The sequence below is a fragment of the Gobio gobio genome (assembly GCF_949357685.1).
Source record: "Gobio gobio genome assembly, chromosome: 3".
Classification (NCBI taxonomy): domain Eukaryota; kingdom Metazoa; phylum Chordata; class Actinopteri; order Cypriniformes; family Gobionidae; genus Gobio; species Gobio gobio.
The window spans coordinates 9,786,614-9,802,307 of NC_137099.1; the positions used below are offsets into that span (position 1 = coordinate 9,786,614).

Below are 15,694 nucleotides of genomic sequence, written 5' to 3' on the forward strand. Positions count from 1 at the left end.
TGGTGAGCATTATAGACTTTTTTCAAACACATTAAACAATCGGACCCACTTTATATTAGGTGGCCTTAACTACTAACATTTAAATTAATCATTTGATACAATGCACTTTTTGTGTACATACATGTTTTTACATTGTACTTACATTTTTAAAAATACCTGCATGTAATTACATATGTAATTAATTTCTGTAGTTATATTTATAACTAGACTGTTGACACTTCCCTTACACCTACCCATACCACCACACCAGTCCATAACTTTACTATCCCACCTCAATATCAGCAAAAGTATTTTGCAACACAATATGAACACAATTTTATGTAAGTACATAGTAGTTAAGGCCACCTAATATAAAGTGGGACCAAACAATCTTACTGAACCCAAACCTTTGAACAGGAGCGTACATGAAAAAATATGGTTAATCTAATATGTTTTAATTGCTGTGCTGCTACCATGGTACAGTGATTGAATCAGTTTGTAATACTTTGAAATATACCATGGTACGAAAATTCACGCTATTGTCTAGTATTAATCTAGTATTACCAATGTCCAAAAAATCCATTCTAATACCATGTAAATTGGTTTTATACTCTTTTTTTTATTTTATTTCAGTATTTTTTCTTGAATTGAGGAACCTTCTCATTAAGTTTAGTCCACAAACACTTTTGATTCCCTAACCTCCCACTCGTTCTCTTATCACTCAACTCTGCCTGGGTGATTAATGGCATATTGATCGCTCCGTCTGCATGTGATTAATGAAGAATGCATCTCAGCGACACATCACCTTCTATTGAGCGTCATTACCGCCCGCACCGCTCACCATCTTTCTACCACTAGATTGGGTTGAGGATAAGCTAATGTTCCCCAATAATACTCCAGTGTTCACCCACCCAAAGTCAGGCCGCTGAAGGTAGAGTCAATAACTATTTGTCTTCATTTTCATTGGGCGGTGATGAGAAGCTGTCTGAATTGATGAACCATCCCAGTTTAACCTTGGATACAAAGACTCTAACTTCGAATCAAGTCGCATTTGAATATTTCCAAGCATCCAGAAACTTTACTGTGTGACCTCAGAAGATCGACCGGAAAATTTCCAGCAGAAAAAAAGAGATTGTTATTATCTCTTGGCTGAAAACTGTTGACTCCAAATTGATCCATCTCCCTAGCAAATTAGCATTAACACTAGTTCCCATAAAAGAAAAAACGTATACTAAACGTGTCTATTGCTGAAAATATGCTTAGATAACAAAGAGACCTATTTCCTAAAATGATCAAAATGAGTTGTAAAATTGTATTTTTATTTTTAGCTGACTTGTCTGTTCTCATCATGTGAAACCGCCTCTATTATCAAGGGTATCTTCATGCAGGTTGTTTAATACACAGAGTGACTACCCAAACTTACCACCACATTAACAAACGGGGGGCCCCAGTGAACATGGCGGACCCCCTGAAACACACGTAAAACTGACAATATTAAAAGAGGGCAAAACTTCTGTGAGTGTCCCATTAATGCAAGCACAAACAAAACATGTATACATCGAAGACCTATAGACAATGAAGGTTTCAAATAGGTATTTAGTGGAAATGCACAGGGATACATTGCATATTTTTAGTGCATTAACTGGCTATAAGAGAATGTAGACTCCATTGAAATGCATTAATAAGATGCAATGTTATGCTTCTCAGATTTTGGTTTATAAATGTTAATTTTTAGCAGATTTGTTTTCATATTCTTTGCTTACTAATTCTTAAATATAATGATCACCTGTTGAGTCACATTCATTTCCACTTTAATATTCAATTTTTTTGTCAATTTCATACCATTTTGCATACACAGTACCGTTCAAATGTTTGGGGTCATTATTGTTGTGGTCATTTATTAATGTTTCTCAAAGGAGTCTTATGCTCCCCAAGACAGCATCTATTTGATTATAAATAGAGTAAAAACTAAATATGTATTTAATATATATTTAACATATAACTACATATATTTAATATATAACTAGCTTCTCCTTTAGTTTATTTTGAAAATGTAATTTATTCCTGTGATGCAAAGCTGAATTTTCAGCATCATTACTCCAGTCTTCAGTGTCTGATATGATGCTTTATTATCAATATTGATAGTAGACACTACTGCCTAATATTTTTATGGAAACTATGCTTATTCTTTCCCGAAATCTTTGATTAATAGAAAGTTCAAAATATATATTTTTTTTCTTTACTGTCACATTTGATCAATTTAATGCATCCTTGCTAAATAAAAGTATGCATTTAATTCAAATGAAACGTAAAAAAAATATATATCACGGACCCCACTTTTAAATGGTAGTGTGCACCTGCATACACAAGTCTATTTATCTAACCAGCAACTCTCACAGTTTAAGAACTGGATAAATATCTCAAAAACTGAAAGAAGAAAAGTATGACGACACATGCTTTCTAGAGAATAAACAGAAAAGATCCAAGAAGAAAAGCCCGGAGGGTTAAAAGGAAACAGAGTGCATGCAAAGATTTGAGATTATTTTATTTAATAAGAAATCTTCAGAAATACAGAAACGAAGCAAAAGAAAAGCAGACATTGACAATTATGTGTTCCATTAATAAATAAGTGAAAAGAGTAAATTAATATACTGTACAAGCATGTGCACAAAGTTAGTACAGGAAGCAGGAAAGAAGAACAAGTGCTTTCTCATGAAGGAAAAACAAGGAAAAGAACAAACTTCAATGTGTCAAAGGAAAAAAAATCTACACTGATTTAATTTCAAGGACTTCCATCCGAAATGTCCACAATGATACTGCAATGCCTCACATGGCAACTCATATAGTTGACCAAAATGTATAACTGCACTTTGTTTGGCTTTTTTAACTGGGACAAAAAGCTATCTTTAAGTATTTAACAAATTTATTGGCACACATTTTTTAACCAGAAGCCTATTTTCTGTTCTCCTTGTAGGATAACAACAGTACTTGAGTCATTTAAATCTCAGAATAAGGAATAAAGTCGAAACCATATTTAGCATTTTTAACCTCTTTTAGCCTTCCAATAGCTTACATTCAGAGGTCACCTGATAGCCTGTGATGCCGATAGAGGTGATACCGGTAGGCTGCGGCCAGTGACCCGGGTTCAGAGGCCCTGCGGGTCAGCGGTCTGTAGTGGTACACATGGTACGGTACAGGTACGGGGCATACCTGTGCAGGCGAGCGCTCCAGAGCACGCAGAACCACCAGCTGAATGGTTCCTCTGAGGTTCCCTTCAGTGGACATGGAGTGCCGCAGGGTTTCCATGGCATCGTGGTTGGAGCGTCCGATCAGGGATTCACTGTTAACGGCTACCAGCTGGTCATTCATACGCAAGCGACCATCCTGCAAACAAGAGAAGACAAACACCGATGTTACTAAACACGGACAAACTACTCAGGATTTCAAGTAGTGTTGTCAGCTCATAGCTTCACTAAGCATAACCTAAAAGAGGAGCTAACTATATCAAAGCTCTTTCATTTGTATTATTTGTATTATTGAGTGCCAAATCATAGTAGTTATAGACAGATTCATAGATTAAAAGCACTTACATTTCTACAATTATATATATATATATATTAGGGCTGTCAAAAGATTAATCGCATCCAAAATAAAAGTTTGTGTTTACATAATATATGTGTGTGTACTCTGTTAATTATTATTTATATATAAATACACACACATTCATGTATATATTTAAGAAATATTAGCATGTATATACTGTATATACATTTATATAATCTATAATATATACAAATATATATTTTTTTCTTAAATATATACATGCTTGTGTGTGTTTTTATATATAAATAATAGTTAACAGAGAACACACATATATTATGTAAACACAAACTTTTATTTTGGATGCGATTAATCGCGATTAATCTTTTGACAGCCCTAATATATATATATATATATATATATATATATATATATATATATATATATATATATATATATATATATATATATATATATATATATATATATATATATATATATATATATATATATATATATATATACACATTATAGTATGTGTGTGCGTGCGTGCGTGCGTGCGTGCGTGCGTGTGTATGCGTGTGTTTTTTGTGATTTATGAGGACACACATTTGCATAATGACAAATATTACACTGGTATTACGACGTAAACATGAAATATGAGGACATTTCAGATTTAAAATAGCTTTAAAAGTGGGTAGATATATAAATCAATTTATCTACAGATTCTGTGTAATATTGTTTACTTTTTACCATAATAAGATATATAATTTACCTATAAATTAAATAGCGTATTTCAAATGAAATAAAAAAATATATTAATCATCATGGCAGTGCTTATATTTTCACTATAAGATATATAATTTACCAATAAATTTGGTAAGAATTAATTTTAAAATTAGTGCAGATTTTTTAAATGAAAATTAAAAAACACAACACAAAAAACACAAAACTAAACTAAACTTAAAAGAATTAAAAATACAATTCATAGTACTAGATATAGACAAAATAATCAGATTGAAAGTTCTTAAATTGTAACTATATAATTTAATATTATATTATAAGCTATATAATATATTAATATTATAAGCTATACAATTTACCTATATCAAGAGCTGTATTTAAAATTAAACAAACACCTAAAAAATTGTAATACAAAAATAAAAGATAAGATCTCAATTAAGATGAAAGCATTAAACTTAAATATAATTTTAGCCTGATTTGTGAACAAATTGTTCTTTTGAATCTGTACTTTTCAATTAACCTTTTTGGGGTTAGAAAAGTTTTAAAATGGTTGAGCTACTGTCACAATACTGAAAAACTGTAGTTGAGTAAGAATAACTACTACTTTTAGCTAGTTACTCCCAACACTAAAGGCCTAAAGTGTGATTTAAAAACATTTATGCAGTGTTTCCCCACTGTTAAATGTTTAATGCATCCCCACTATGAAATCAGATACAATTACGGATGCATATCATTAGTGTGAAAGGACCGGGCCGGAGTGAATTGGATTAAGGTTCACAGCTGTGGTTTCCTAAATAAAACTCAGCTGAGGAGGAACAAAAGAGATTAGCAGCTAAAAGCCACTGGAGCCGCTAAAGACTCCTGAGAGTCTGTGTCACGGCGGATGATCCTGACCCTTGGGCGGGGTCACTGACCGCAGACCACCGATACCGACCTGGGAGGGGGTCCTCAGGCAAAACGGACACAAACACTTGTGCCCATCTATTGAGAAAATACACTCAAGCATACACAAGCAGACAGTCTGGAAGCTCACAACCCAAGATGGCTTTTGAAAGCCCAAGTGAAGGATGCCACCTCAAAAGATAACATACAACATTTTTTCTTTATTACTAATCGATAATTAATTCTAGAAATTATGGAGCTTCTAAATTCATGCCCAATTTTATCTGAATCTTGGAGTGTAAACGCTAGAGGAGCAACAGAAAGCGAGTGATAAGGGTGAACGGCAGAAGTCAAATGAAGAGCTCAGCCTTTGAAAATGCCTATTTCTTTAAGCGTCTCTCTGATCGAGGCCTGTGATGCAGCTCGCTCTCTGAGCCCACTCTCCACTGGAGTGCTGATAGAGGCCAGAGACGCAGCTCCACCTGTGAGCCCGCTCTTGATTACTGTGCAGATAGGCGACAGTAGATGTGCCCTTATCTACAGACACACAACACCTGCTGCCTGACAGGACTGATTGAGGACAGGAGAGGAGTATTCATATCTCTCTGACAACACTTGGTAAGGCTCACCTATAACAACAGATACAGCATAACCCGAACCAAGATGACAAATCTTAACTGGCTACAATGGCCACTTTTCATCTGATCATTCATCTACTTTTTTTGTTACAACACAGTTAGCATACTACAGAATATTCTACAAAATGAGCAAGATTTGTAATATTGCTTCCAAAAACATTATACTAGTTACAAACGAATACAATATTTGGACCAATTAACAGGGCGATTCTTTGACCGATAAAGGTGTCTTATGAATGTATATTTTAGGGTGTCAAATATTTTTTGTGAATTTCTCATTAATATTATGTAAACCAAGTGTTTACTTTGAATTTAAATAGGCTTAACATAGTTAAAGCAACTTTTTTTCCCACCAGTGTTGTTATTGTTAAATAAAACTAAAACCAGTAAATCTGGAATTTTTCTTTAAATAAAGCTAAAATAATTGTTAAAGGCACAATATGTAAGATTTTTGGATTAATATATCCAAAAATCACTAGAACAATGTTATATATTTTGTTAACTTGGGTGTGCTTACATTAATCGCAAATGTTTCCAAGAATGTTTAAAGCCAGAGCAATATGCAATTTTAACCAGGACACGGCCCGTATCCGTACGTCGCCTATCATTGACATCATACCCATGTTATCCTCGATTTCTGGTTTTAATTTGTAAAAACCATGGAAACATGCTTTAATATATTATGTGTTTTATTAGACAGGTGAGCAACTTTGGATACATTCATTGACAGAAAACGAATCATTGTTACACAGACACAGTTAGTCTTATTGTTTAAATCTTAATTTGCATTATTTACCGTGAGTGCCATGTTTTACTAGGGGTGTCGAAATTAATTGTTTCTAATAGGGATGCACCGGTTGACCGACAAACATCAGAACCTTAATTTCCTTTGTATTTTTCTGCCGATTTTTCCGGAAGTGCGCCCGCGTGCACATACGCCTATATTGCAATCATTCGCGAACATGTCACTTGTGTGTTACAAACGGAAACTGGAGAACTGCGGGAAGAGACGAGATACGCTGAAGGGAATGAAGAGCCGCTTTCCTGCGCGAGCTGAAGTTGCGCGAGCTTACCTCTCTGCGCCCTGCACAAGCGTAGATAGTGAGCGTTTGTTCAGCTCAGCTTCTCACGTGTTGGATCGGAGGAGAACGAAACAGACTAACTTGTGACAAAGCCGAAATACTTCTTTTTGTAAAGAAGAACATGCATACACTTTTGAAATGAAATACTATCAGTTCTGTATAGGATGATCATTTTTATTTGACCTTAAAATTACATTGAATTAATTTGATTTAAAAAAGCACCTGCTGTAGCATCTTAGTTTTTTTCATTGCACTAAACATTATTTGATTTAACATTTTGCAACAATTATATTCTTTGGTTTTATTATTTAATTTCACTGGTAAAGACTTTTTTTCTTTACACTGAATTTAAAAACAAATGCTGATTTAAGTAACATCTTTGTTTGGATTGTTGAATATGTTTTGATTGTGATGTTTGGATTGGAGAATATGCAGATGTTGCCTTTAATTTCACATTAATTCAACCCAATTCAATTTCCCATTGATTTCAGATTGCGGACTTGTTTTCATAGGCCACAAGCCAATTTGGCCTGTTAAATACCAAATAAACATCTTGTTCATGTATACTTTCATTCTTTTATTGTGTAAAATAAAAAAAATAAAAAAACGGTATCGGAACCGGCCAGTTTGCTTGAAAAAAATAATAATAATCGGTAAATCGGATTTCATTTACACTTGGGCACATAAATGTATTTCTGCAAAACGGATAAAAATCCGATCTTCAATTCCCGCACTATATGCAGATTAAATGTAGCCTGGTTAAAACCAGACCATTCTCAGTAGTAACTGAGTTATGGTCTGGCAAAGCTTCATAGACAAATCATTTCCAAAGGGGCGTCACCAACGGGCGTCGCTCAAATGCCTCTCGGCGCAATTGGATAGACCTAAAACCAATCAGAGCGATGAGGGAGATGACGTATGCAGAGCGACGCAGAAACATCTGAGACTCTGGCCGTTTCTCAATATGCGTTCTTGTCTGTACTTGTGTTCTCAAATAGGAAATGTCCCCGGTTTCCATTTCAGAAATCTGGTCACCTTACCTAAACCACATATTAATGTTTAATTATTTTTAAAATGTAAACGAAAAGAGGCAGGGTGTTTTATACTTCGTTTTATTATAAATATATAAGATAATGAATGTAGGCCTAACTATGCGCTGCCTGAACCACATGTGTGGCTAATATGTTTAAGTTTTTTTTTTTTTTTTTATGAAATGAGGCAGTGGTGTTTTATGACATATTTTGTACGCGAACTTCTAACTTGCGTCCGTGACTTACCAAGTTTCACCCCGGAGAATGAACTCCAGATGACGGTAATAGTTAATATTAAACATATTATAACAAAATTTGTTTATATAATCGTAACCGCGAGACCAGTGTAGGTTCACACCCTTATGTTTTACCATGCCTAATATCGATCTAACTTACTGCAGTGTCCAACAAGTGTGTCATAGCAGCCGCGGAGCGAACGCACAGAGTAGCATTTTAACAAAACCTTCAACACACTCAAATGCATCTAATATGATAAAACAGTCTGCGGCATAATAAAAGCTCCACGAAATCAAGGCGTCATCAAGCTACGCCTTCGTTTTGAATAAGCGACCTCTAGCGGCAACAAATTACACATTGTTGCTTTAATTATTAACAGTGTTGTGCAAGTTACTTCCAAAACTGTAATACATTATAGATGACTTGTTACGGTCATTTAAAAGTAATTCTTGACCTTACAATATTACTGTCTCAGAATTGTAATGCGTTACATTACTCCTGTATTACTTTTGAGTTATTTTCACCAAAATAACTACAGAAGTAGAACTTAACATTCTAAAATGACATGATGTAGCTACTACAGAGCATTTTACATCCAGTAGAAGGCGATATGATGTAGCATAATGACTGTGGGCTAGCCAGGCTACTAACAATATAGCATATGATTGCTAAAGTGAAGGCTCAAGAAAATGCAAGAAAGGATGACAGACAGAATCACAAACGATCCAAGTCTTTTAAAAGTATGGTAGAGGTAAAGTGATTATCTGGCAATATCTGGGAATATCTTGGGTCTGTTCATATTAGACACAACAGAACAGTAGGCAATGTAAACTCTAATTCCATGACAAGATGCACATTTGTTCTATTCTTATTGTTGTCATGATTTTATTCTCTTTGAATTCAAGAGGTTCACTGCACAACACAAAACCGTCATGCACAAAATGCGAAATTTCTAGTGCTATTTCATGACGTTGATAGTTCTTTCGGTTTTAGACAAAGGTTGCATTTGACTGCATTTGCATTTGCCTATTATGTTCTTCTTTTCCTTATATCAGACAAACTCGAAGTAATGCACATATGTCCATCTCGCGAATGTACATTCTTCTTCTGCCATCTTCATTCATTAAGCCTTGTTTATACTTTCGTTTGTCTCTGCAGCGCGAACCTCTGCTGACTGCGCGTGCGCCTCGTCATTTTGGGCATGTGTTTTCTCAACGTGCTCGCCGGCGTTGTGCTATTCTTTGAAAGTTTAAGCCTTCTTTATTTACAAACTTGGACACCACATGCGGCTATTGACTGACCACGAACAGGTTATAACTTACTTGCATTTTTCAATCGTTAAAGGTCCTGTTCTTCGTGATCCCATTTTTTTTCCCATGTGTGTAATGTTGCTGTTAGAGCATTTATAATACCTGTAAAATTATAAAGCTCAAAGTTCAATGACAAGCGAGATATTTTATTTAACAGAAGTTCCCTTTCAAAGCCTACAGCGAACGGCCGGTTAGGACTACATCCTGGTATTTCCTGCTTTAATTACGTCAGTAGAGCAGTATGTCGACTAACCTCCGCCCACAAGAACACGCGAAAAAGGGGGCGTGGTCTTGCTGCTCCCGCGTGGAGAATAGGAAGTGTTGCGTTCGGTTGCATTCGTATAGTTTGTTTGTCGCCATGTCGTCGAGACGCTGTTATTTTCATCCCGGAGTCAAGTCACCTTTGTTTGGCTTTCCCAGGGACGCTGTACTTAGAGATCATTGAGCGCATGCATCCCAGTTATGGTGAGAGGCGTGACCTTTCCGGTAACGTGTGCTCTGCGTGGCTAAGCTGCTGTCGAATCACAACACGGGAACCGCTGGCACAATCAGAACTCATTACGTATTTCTGAAGGAGGGACTTCATAGAACAGGGAAATCTTTCAAGCCGTTTTGAGGACAGTGAAAACAGCGGTATACAGATAAGTAAATTGTGTGAAAAATACTGTGTTTTTTTACACGCGAAACATGAACACATGTTATATTGCACACTGTAAACACAATCAAAGCTTCAAAAAAAACACGAAAAACGGGACCTTTAATGTCCCACGGTTTTGCTGTTTTTTTTTTTTTCCCCCGTTTTTTTTTTTTTACAATAAAATTTTGGGCTAAAGGTGTGTTGTAACGCAAGCGTTACTGAACATGTACCGAGTAAAATATTACTGAAAATAAATTAGTAACGCCTTACACTACTGCGCTACAGCAAAGCGTAATATGTTATTGTAATGCATTACTTTTGTAACGCGTGTCTCCCAACACTGATTATTAATAGTTATTAAAAAAAGAAAATTGAAACGTTGCTTTGGCAACCAACTCAAACAAGTTGAAGTTGAAGTACTAGATTACTATTACTACAGAAAGCTAAATAGAAATATTGAAAACCAAAAAATGATAAAAGCACATCAAATTACTCAAACGAAAAATACATGTATGTATTTAATAACATTTTTGATTTTAAAAGGTTTTTAGTAGAACTGTTAATCAGCACTGTATGTTGTTCTGTTGCGACAGGTTTTGAGTGACTTTGATCATTGAAGCTCTTGAACGGATGTTTGTGTAAACGCTGGCTGCTTTTACCTTGTGTGCGGCGCCACCATGGATGATGGACTTGATGAAGATGCCCAGGTCTTCTCCAGTCTCTCGGGACTTGTTACCCTTCAGACTGACACCCAGACCAGCTGAGCCGGAGTCGCTCAAAGGAACTTCAAACATCAGCTGCTCTCGCCCGTCCTCAGCCAGCAGTGGACCTGACGGCTCTCCTTTCTGCAAATAACACACACTTAGGTCAGCATCTCACAGTTGACTTTTAAAACCATATAAATTTTAGCATTTACCCCAGTGCAACATCTTGCCGCATTGACTACAACTGTAAGTGGATTACTGGACATGCAATTTTTGCTTGCGTTTACAAACTACGGGCCGAGTCAAAATTATTGTCAGTGGTAATCGACATGTGTCACAAATGCTGTCGATAGAGTTTAACTCGTATTGAACCGGGAACACTCCAATAATATAATGGATGTAGTGAGATGAAGGCACACTAGTGTTTAAAATCATACCAACCCTAGTGTTCAACCACACTAGGGTTGGTTTTTAATTAAAAAAAAATGTTTTTAGTAGAAATCTCTTATGCTCACCAAGGCTGCATTTATTTGATCAAATATATATTAAAAACAGTAAAATTGTGAAATATTATTACAATTTAAAGTAACTGTTTTGTAATTTATTCCTGTGATACAAAGCTGAATTTTCAGCATCATAATGTGTCACATGATCCTTCAGAAATCATTCTAATGCTGATTTGCTGCTCAAGAAACATTTCTTATTATTATCAATGTTGAAAACAGTTGTGCTGCTTAATTTTTGTTATACAATATTTTCAATTCAAAATTGTTAAATTTCATAAAAAAGGTCAAGTAGTTTGCATAACTTGATATTACTGTTGGTCACTGAATGTTTTTAACGTGGAACAGTTTTCAAATATTAAATGTTTAGCTACTTACATCTTACGGTGCAGTCTTTCACTGCTATAACTAAAGTGTCACGATGGAATTCGCACTGACAGTAAGCCCTGCCTTCTTTGATTTGATTGGCCATCTCACTCAATCTGACAGTGACAAGGGCTGTTAGACCTCTGACCAACCTACATTTTTTTACATTTTACTTTGGTCATCCTAACAACAAACAGAGTGGTGTGTTTGCCCATTTCTAATTATTCAGGGGGGCGCCTGCATGTTGGAACAGGAAGGGGCCATCCCCAAACTGTTCCCACAAAGTTGGGAGCATGAAATTGTCCAAAATGTCTTGGTATGCAGAAGCATTAAGAGTTCCTTTCACTGGAATTAAGGGGCCAAGCTCAACCCCTGAAAAACAAACCCACACCATAATCCCCCCTCCACCAAACTTTACACTTGGCACAATGCAGTCAGGCAAGTACCGTTCTCCTGGAAACCGGCAAACCCAGACTCGTCCATCGGATTGTCAGACAGAGAAGCGTGATTTGTCACTCCAGAGAACACGTCTCCACCGCTCTGGAGTCCAGTGGTGACGTGATTTTTATTTTTATTTTATACACCTGTGACCATGGAAGTGACCTGATTTCAGTGATTTGGAGGGATGTCCCAATACTTTTGGCAATATAGGGCAATATATATGTAGTGTGCGCACTAAAAGCCTGTCAAACACGTGATTACAAAACTAAGTAGTCGTCTTACTGCGCTAATACTGTCAAATACACACAAGGTTAACATAAACACAGTCGGTTATGTCTAAAGTGAAAGTAAAATCGCAATCGTTTCTGTATATCAGATGCACGCAGGTCTTAAATTGACAACAGCGCAGTAGTGAACACGCGGTCCTTAAAGGGACAGTTCACCTATAAAATTATGTCATTATTTACTCACTCTAATATAGTTCCAAACCTGTATTCATTTCTCGATGACAGAATTTTCATTTTTGAGTGAAATATCCCTTTAATGTTAATACAACAACAAAAGACAAAGAGAAAATCACTCACTGCTCTTGACTGAAAAACTAATACAGTAGCTTTAATAAGAATCAGTGTATATTTTATAGTGAAGTCTATGTAGTGTTTTATTTTTACATTCATTCATTCAATTTCATACTTAAATGCTGCTGTACAGCTCTGAGCTGCCAGTGTAAATCTTTATATATATTTATTTTATATTATACAATACACTAGGAATGTGTACAAGGGTTTTTTAAGTAAAGCTTTAAGTTTAAGTAAGGTTTTTCAATTCTTTTAAGTAAAATAAAGAAAGAGTATTGCAATAAAAAAATAGTCTTTTTTCTCCTTAACCTCTTGCTGTTCCTGTCGCCTAAGAATAGAATAACAAAAAATGTATGTGACAAGCCATCAGAACCGAACCGAACCGAAAACCGTGGTTAAAAACCGAGGTATTTATTGAACCGTGGACTAACTGTATTGTTGCATCCCTAATATATATATATACAGAATCTGTGAAAATGTGAATAATATTAACTAAATAAAAAAGATCATACAAAATGCATTATTTTTTATTTAGTACTGTCCTGAATAAGATATTTTACATAAACATTTTTTTACATATAGTCCATAAGACAAAAAAAATAGCTGAATTTATTAAAATGACCCGATCAATAGTTTATGAACCATTCATTCTCAATATTGTGTGTCGTTCCCTGGATGACCCACGGCTGTTTTTTTGTTTTGTGATGGTTGTTCTTGAGTGTCTTGTTTGTCCTGAGCAGTTAAACTGCCCAATGTTCTTCAGGAAAATCCTCCAGGTCCTGCACATTCTTCAGTTTTCCAGCATGTTTTGCATATTTGAACCCTCTCCAGCAAAGACTGTTCGATTTTGAGATCCATCTTTTCACATTGAGGACATTTGAAGGACTCAAACACAACTATCAAAAAAGGCTCAAACATTCACTGATGCTCCAGAAGGAAACACAATGCTTTAAGAGCCAGGGGGGGGGGGACTTTTGAGCAGGATGAAGAGGTCTAAATGTTTCTTATTTTGTTTAAACATCTTTCTTCTTCTTTTTATTTAGTACTGCCCTTCAGAAGCAACAGAAGATATTTACATGTTTCCCAGAAGACAAATTGAGTACAATTTACCTTGATTTTCAAATTCAATAAGTTTTCACCTCCAGCTCTTAAAGCATTGTGTTTCCTTTTGGAGCATCAGTGAATGTTTCAACCTTTTTTAATAGTTGTGATTTTTCTGAAGAACATTGGGCAGTTTAACTGCTGAGGACAAACAAGACACTCAAGAACAACCATCACAAAACAAAAAAACAGCCGTGGATCATCCAGGGAACGACACACAGTATTGAGAATTAATGGTTCATACACTTTTGAACGGGGTTATTTTAATAAATTCTGCTATTTTTTTGTCTTGTGGACTATATGTAAAAAAATAAAAAACATAAAAAAAGTAAAATATCTTATTCAGGACAGTACTACATAAAAAAAATCACATACATTTTGTATGACCTCTTTTATTTAGTTACAATTATTCACATTTTCTGCAAGGAGTTCACATACTTTTTCTTGCCACTGTATATATCTTTGATGAATAGAAAGTTCAAAAGAACAACATTTATTTGAAATAGAAATCTTTGTAATATTATAAATGTCTTTACTGTCACTTCTGATCAATCTAATGCATTTAAGTGTTAATTTCTTTAAAATCTTACTGATCCATAACTTTTGAAGGGTATTGTATATTTTAGTCATGGATCTCAGTTTAAATAAAGGCAGATGCACACAAATGGATCAAATGGATGAGGAAGGAATAATGATGGATGAATATATAAAGCAGGGTTTGGACAGAATTAATAATTGTCTAATGGTGAGGCAGGAAAACACATTGAAACTCATTTGACTTGAATGTGAAAGGGCGAGAGCATGAGAACGTGCAAAAAGGAAACATAATAAGCTATTGTCAGCGATTCATTCAGGAGGGCGGGGGTTGGGGAATGACATCATTTAAGACTAATAACTCATTATTGAACACACACAACCTCACAAACTAGCCACACATTCACTTCTCTTTTGCTTTCTTTGGCTTCAAAACATCATATCACAGAGATGAGGGGTGTCAGTACCATAGCCACAGTATTTCCTTCTCTCCACGATCGTATCGATGAAACCTAGCAAAAAGGCCTAGAATAAAGTGCAACGGCTAAATGCGACTGACATCCTTTTGGAAACCACATTAAACATTAGCCTGTTGCTAAGCTACTGTGGAAATGGGCCAGGGGAAAAAGCAACAAAAATGACTTTGTAGGAGCACAAAGTTGGGCAAAAAGCATTAAGCAAGAGCTAATGATGAAAAATAGATGGGCCAATGGGGCAAAGCTTCAAGTAGTCCTTTTAGCGTGTCCTCTTACTGATGATAATGTGTCGTGCATGGCCTGAGGCGGACGACAAATCTGAGTTTTAGCACACAATAAAAGGCCTGTTTGTAAGCGAGGTCAAACTTTGGTCCCAGTGAGAATATCAGCTTGTCTGATGTCTCCTCACACGAAGAGGGAGATGCCGCTTCGGTGGTCCTATCAACACTCGAGGACCAGACTTCACATGAAGACCTCCTGAGGGCGAACACACACGCATATGCTCTCATACACACCATGTGATTAACTACTTTAACTGAAGTACATGAGTAAAAGCTGGGAAAAAAGGCCACTGACGCTGAAAAGGGGCGACAAAAAAAAAACGCATCGACTCACATAAAACAGGCCTATGGGTAATGCAAATACAAAAAACATATTTGGACATGTTTTAATAAAAGCATTTATATTAGCATTAAAAGTAATTCATATGAAATGATATTAAAAACAATAAAACTAACATTAATAGGTTATTATACTAATATTAATTATATTATTTCTATTATATCTATATTCATTAGTATTAATGTTAGCTGATATTAATATGAATACATTTTATTAATATTAATACCACTTACCAATTGATAAGTATTAATAAATTGTTTAATTATGATTAAGATTGATATTACATATGA

At 35.4% G+C, this 15,694-nt stretch overlaps 1 protein-coding gene across 1 annotated transcript in view; it reads right to left on the reverse strand.

Annotated features, from left to right (window-relative positions):
* Positions 1 to 15,694, reverse strand: part of pard3ba (par-3 family cell polarity regulator beta a) — a 277,652-nt gene that overhangs the window by 110,968 nt on the left and 150,990 nt on the right. The window contains exons 11-12 of the mRNA XM_079811668.1: positions 10,740 to 10,925; positions 3,190 to 3,363 (exon numbers count right to left, since the gene is read on the reverse strand). Of these exons, the coding sequence (XP_079667794.1) occupies positions 3,190 to 3,363; positions 10,740 to 10,925 (360 nt within the window). The remainder of the gene's footprint in view (positions 1 to 3,189; positions 3,364 to 10,739; positions 10,926 to 15,694) is intronic.